The sequence below is a fragment of the Octopus bimaculoides genome, chromosome 1 (genome assembly GCF_001194135.2).
Source record: "Octopus bimaculoides isolate UCB-OBI-ISO-001 chromosome 1, ASM119413v2, whole genome shotgun sequence".
In the NCBI taxonomy this organism is placed as follows: Eukaryota; Metazoa; Mollusca; class Cephalopoda; order Octopoda; family Octopodidae; genus Octopus; species Octopus bimaculoides.
The window spans coordinates 8,811,064-8,815,843 of record NC_068981.1 but is presented as its reverse complement, the minus strand read 5'-3'; the positions used below and the strand labels follow the sequence as shown (position 1 = coordinate 8,815,843).

General features: G+C 36.0%; 1 protein-coding gene across 1 annotated transcript in view; it reads left to right on the top strand.

Annotated features, from left to right (window-relative positions):
- Positions 1-4,780, top strand: part of LOC106869959 (MTOR-associated protein MEAK7) — a 22,080-nt gene that overhangs the window by 3,844 nt on the left and 13,456 nt on the right. The window contains exons 3-4 of the mRNA XM_014915905.2: positions 1,750-1,877; positions 3,620-3,941. Of these exons, the coding sequence (XP_014771391.1) occupies positions 1,750-1,877; positions 3,620-3,941 (450 nt within the window). The remainder of the gene's footprint in view (positions 1-1,749; positions 1,878-3,619; positions 3,942-4,780) is intronic.

Below are 4,780 nucleotides of genomic sequence, written 5' to 3'. Positions count from 1 at the left end.
TGTGTGTGTGTGTATTAATGTATCATATATCCAAAAAGAAGCACACTCTAAAATATAGAGTAGAAAAGTATTAAAGTAATAAAGTTAATGTCTGGTCATAGAGTGACCAATGGCTTTGCATTCAAGAAGGTTGCAGCTTCACAGATGACTCAATCAGATTCTAGTCCAAAGACAAGTTTAACTCATCACCTTTGAGAGGTAGAAATCTGTTACGGTCATTGGTCATTTGGTCATCAGGGAATAAAAAGTCCAGTGTTAGTGAGCACAGGTTCTCTCTCCTAAACCAGCTATCTGTGGATCTGGTGAGGGGAATAAGGGTTTAATTCCTTGGGCTGCTATTGGATTGTAAGGACTCTTCTGGGCTTAGTCAGCAAACGGGGAATCCTATGCTTGAAATAATGGATGCATAGTGTGAAGATTTCAGCGACCCAGGTCTCAAGGAATGTTTGAATATCCTAGCTTGCTCAGCTATGCAGAGCTGGCAGCATACACTCCTGTTGGTGTAGGATCCCAGCCATTCTAAGATCTTCCACTTGATATTGTATGGCGTTCCTTCATCTTAGAGGTGCTACACATGGCTGACCAGGGATGTAATGAATTGTCTTTCTGGGACCCCAAAGGAGGATCAGCCAGGCAAGCAAGCAAGATTAATGATGACATAGGGAGAGCCTCTGGCCTCTCTCTCTCTGGCCTCTCTCTCTCTGGCGCAGCACTGAAGAAGTGACCTTATGGTTTAATACCAACTGGGGGAGGGGCAGAGCAAGGTTCACACAATTCAACCAATTTTTACCTGTCGGTAGCGAAAGGGTTACTGATCAAGGCACTTTCCTTTGCTAAGGGCTTCACTGACATTAGTGATAGAGACATGACATAGACATTATGCATGCTAGGAATATGGTCAGTGTTCTTCTCATGTTGTTCATTGGCAGCCATATATATATATTCTCATTATTTCTGAGCAATATTCTTTGTTCATCTGGTTGATGAACTTGCAATCTCACTAATGAAGGTGCTTTTTCATGAACTGAAAATCCCAAACTAGATGCAATTGCTTTGGATGGTCGAATATACTTAGCCATTAGATATTGACTAAATTTGTTATCATAGCAGCTTGGTCATTTCCTTTCAGTGTTTACCTGATGACGTACTTAATTTACCTGACTGAGGTTATGATTTCAATGTTACAATGACATTTGAACACTCTTCAGAGAGTCTCATTATAAGGTACAACCCATTTGTTTGTTTGTTTCTCCTTTCTTATGAGATTCAACTCCTCCCATTGCAATTGATCTTTGTCTGTAAAGAGATAGTCTCTTTGTCTGTTTTTTCTGCCTTTTGATTAAGATATTTCATTTTAAATAAAATAGTAATTTTCCCACTTAAGAAAAAAAAAAAGAAAGAAAAGAAAATCAAGTACCCATGATCCAAAAATTTCAAAAATATAGGGAGAATTTCTATCTTTCAAGTCTACGGCACTCACATAGAAAAAAGAAAGTAACTAGAAAAAGGGACAGACAGTTGTAGCTGGGCTGGCTCTTTGAAGTGTTGACATTTTCAACTTGATTTTTTTTTTTTCTTAAAGGGAGAAATGATTATTTTATTTGTAATCTTTATCATTTTAATCAAACGACAGGAAAACGGATGAACTTTGAGTCTTTAGTACAGATTGATCAATTTTTGCCTTTTACTTGAACCTTAAGCTTTTAGTTTCATTGTTTGAGATTAAATCTGTGTTTGCTCACCCAACAGACAAAAATCATGACAGCAATGAGTTTGAACTCAGTGAAACTGAGGTAGAAATTTGGTTACTCAAAGCAGCTTTATTCCGGAAAATTTTTGATACTGTTTTCTTCAAATGTTTCAACTTGATAACAGATGTAAGTATCCAATTTTCCCTCACCGTTTCTTTTGGAATTCTTAAAATGTTTTATGAGAAAAAATACTTAAAAAAAAATAATCTATCAATTAGTGCCAAGGTTGTGTTGTTGTTAAGAAGTGTCCTTCTCTGACGTGGTTCCTGGTTCTATGCTACTAAGTGCCATCTTAGGCACCTATTTTCTTCTGTGAACATAAGTTGACCAATGCATTGTCAGTGGAATTTGGTGGAAACTGTGCAGAAGCTTGTTATTGTAGACGTGTAAAAGAAAAAAAAGTGGGTTGTTTCTTGGACCATTTGACAGAGATTGGTAAAATAAGTAAATTGGAATAAGTGCTGTGATTAATAGGATTCACTGGAACCTTTGAAATTGTTTCTCCAGCATGGTGACACTCTTGGTTTAAACAAGTAAAAGAATTTAAAAATAGTTCTACTCTCTTTGTAATTTAATGCTGTGTGAGTGTGTGTGTATTTAGTTTTTTTATTTTTATTTCGAATGAAGAATTTTATTGATGGGCATCACAGAAAGTTTGAGTTTTGTTTTGAAAATGTTGTCTGGAACCAAAGTTTTCAGATAAAACTGTAAATTAAAGAGAAATGTTATTTACAGTTCCAAGACAGTGTTGTTTGTTTTTTGTTTCTTTATAGAAAACTTTTTCCTATTTTTGGTTTTGCAATCAATATTTTTAGTTCCATTTTGTTGAAGATGTCATCATCATCATTTGTCCATTTTCCATGCTGGCATGGGTTGGACAGTTTCACATGAGCTGGAAAGCCAAAAAGCTGCTCCATATTCTATAATCTGTTTTAGCTTGGTTTCTACAGCTGGATGCCCTTCCTAATGCCAACCACTTTACAGAGTGGACTGGGTGCTTTTTACCTGACACCAGCATGGGTACTTTTTATGTGACACCATCACCAGTGCTTTTTACATAGCACCTGTACCTTTTACATTGCACTGGTACCAATGCTTTTAACATGGCACCATCACTGACAGGGTCACCAAATACCTTTGTAAGACAAAGCAAAACCTCCTCACTTGAGTCTTGAACTTTATAAAAAAAAGTTGATGGATCGATTTAGAGTGTTTTTGTCTGAGTGACAAATTATTGAAGATAAACAGAGAAATGGCATGAATTGATTTATGGAAAGTCTTACACTTGGTGTATTTCTACTCTTTTGTAAATGGGATTGAGAATAAACACACAAGGGTATAAACACATTTGGTGTGATTGCTGTTGATATAAATACTTTGTTCCAATGTTAAACCCTAGTTTCATGAAGAGACCAGGCATGAAAACTAGGAAACAACTCCTGGCATCTTTCACCCATCATTTTAAAAACTGTTGTACTTTTCCAAACCACCAAGACACAATGGAATCTTGGTTTACAAATGTCTCTCATCTTGAACAAATTGGTTTCTGAACATCTTGGGTGATGAATGGTGTCTTGAGTAAGAAACATGCAAGATGGCAACAAGCTGGAAAGATCAGTGGAAGGAGAGCATCAGTTGGTGCCTAGCTTTTGCTTGTTGCACATCCCTCTTTGAACTTGCATTGCCTTCTCTTGAATTTCCTATGGGAAAAATAGTTTGGGATTGCCATTTTCATTAAAGACCTTTAGTGTATATTTGTATGATAAAGTCTTTTAATATATTTTTATATCAATAAAGTCTTTTAATATGTGATTGTGTTGCTAAAGGTATTAAATATATATATTTTTTTAAATAAAACTATTTTTCAGTTTAATATTACTGATGCAAGTGCCTCTTCTGTATTGGAGCATCAATTAATTCAACTGCCTCGTGTTACTGGAGTCAATTGGAACAAATTTAATACACTTCTTGATTTCTCATCTCTAGTTTACCTTTCTCATCATCTCCCCAAGGAACTCTGTGCAAAATGGACCCTCTTATTCAGTAGTCGACTCCATGGTAACAGTTTTTCACAATTAATCTCATATATTCTAAATAAAGGGCCCACTGTCTTAATTATTCAAGACAAAGACAAGCATTGTTTCGGTGGGATAACCAGCTGTAGCTGGCAACTGCGACCCAAATTTTATGGTGAGTACAACTATTTACCTTTCATTGCTTTTTAACCAATTATTTTCTTCACTTATAATAATAATTTTATTATTATTATTAATAGTAATAGTAATAATTTTGGAAGAAGGCTAGCAGTTTTGAGACGTAAATAACGATGGGAATGATATTGGAGCCAACAATGGTGAAGGTGTCACATCCGGCAGGCATCCCGCTGTGCAGCAGGGTGGCCCAGTGGATAAACAGCAACTGGTAGGCAATAAGCAAGACTGAGCTGGAGCAAACGAATAAATGTTGTAGTTATGGTGTGTTGCTACGCGAATAACTCTTGTTTAAGAAAATGGAAGAAGCAAATTGAGGAGACAGACAAAGAATGCACAGATAAATTGAAGGAAAGGTGAATGTTTGAAATAACTGACCAGGGATTATGTGATCAAGTTGGAGAGATTAGAAAGAATGGGTGGCTAACTGATGTAGACTTTCAGTTGATTAGAGAAAAAAAAAGGGTTCTTGACAAAGAGAGTGGAAGATCTGAAAGAAGCTGGAAAGGAAGAGGATGGGATTTTGAAAGAACTGGTGGACCCCCTTAGCCATTTGATGTTTCATAAACTAGTTTTATAGATGACTTCTTTCAAAATTCCAATTTTGATTTCTATGTTCGCTTGCATCTTTAGCAAGAAACATGTTGAACTCTGTTAAGAGAAAGAAAACGAGACATTTCTTGCAAGAAATACATCTAAAGCAAACAGTTTTTTTTTTTTTCACTGTCCCTTAAAATAATACGGTGGATCCCCAAATTACTATATTTCACTCAACTTGAAAATTCTGGTACTGTGTACCACTTAGGATAACACTATATA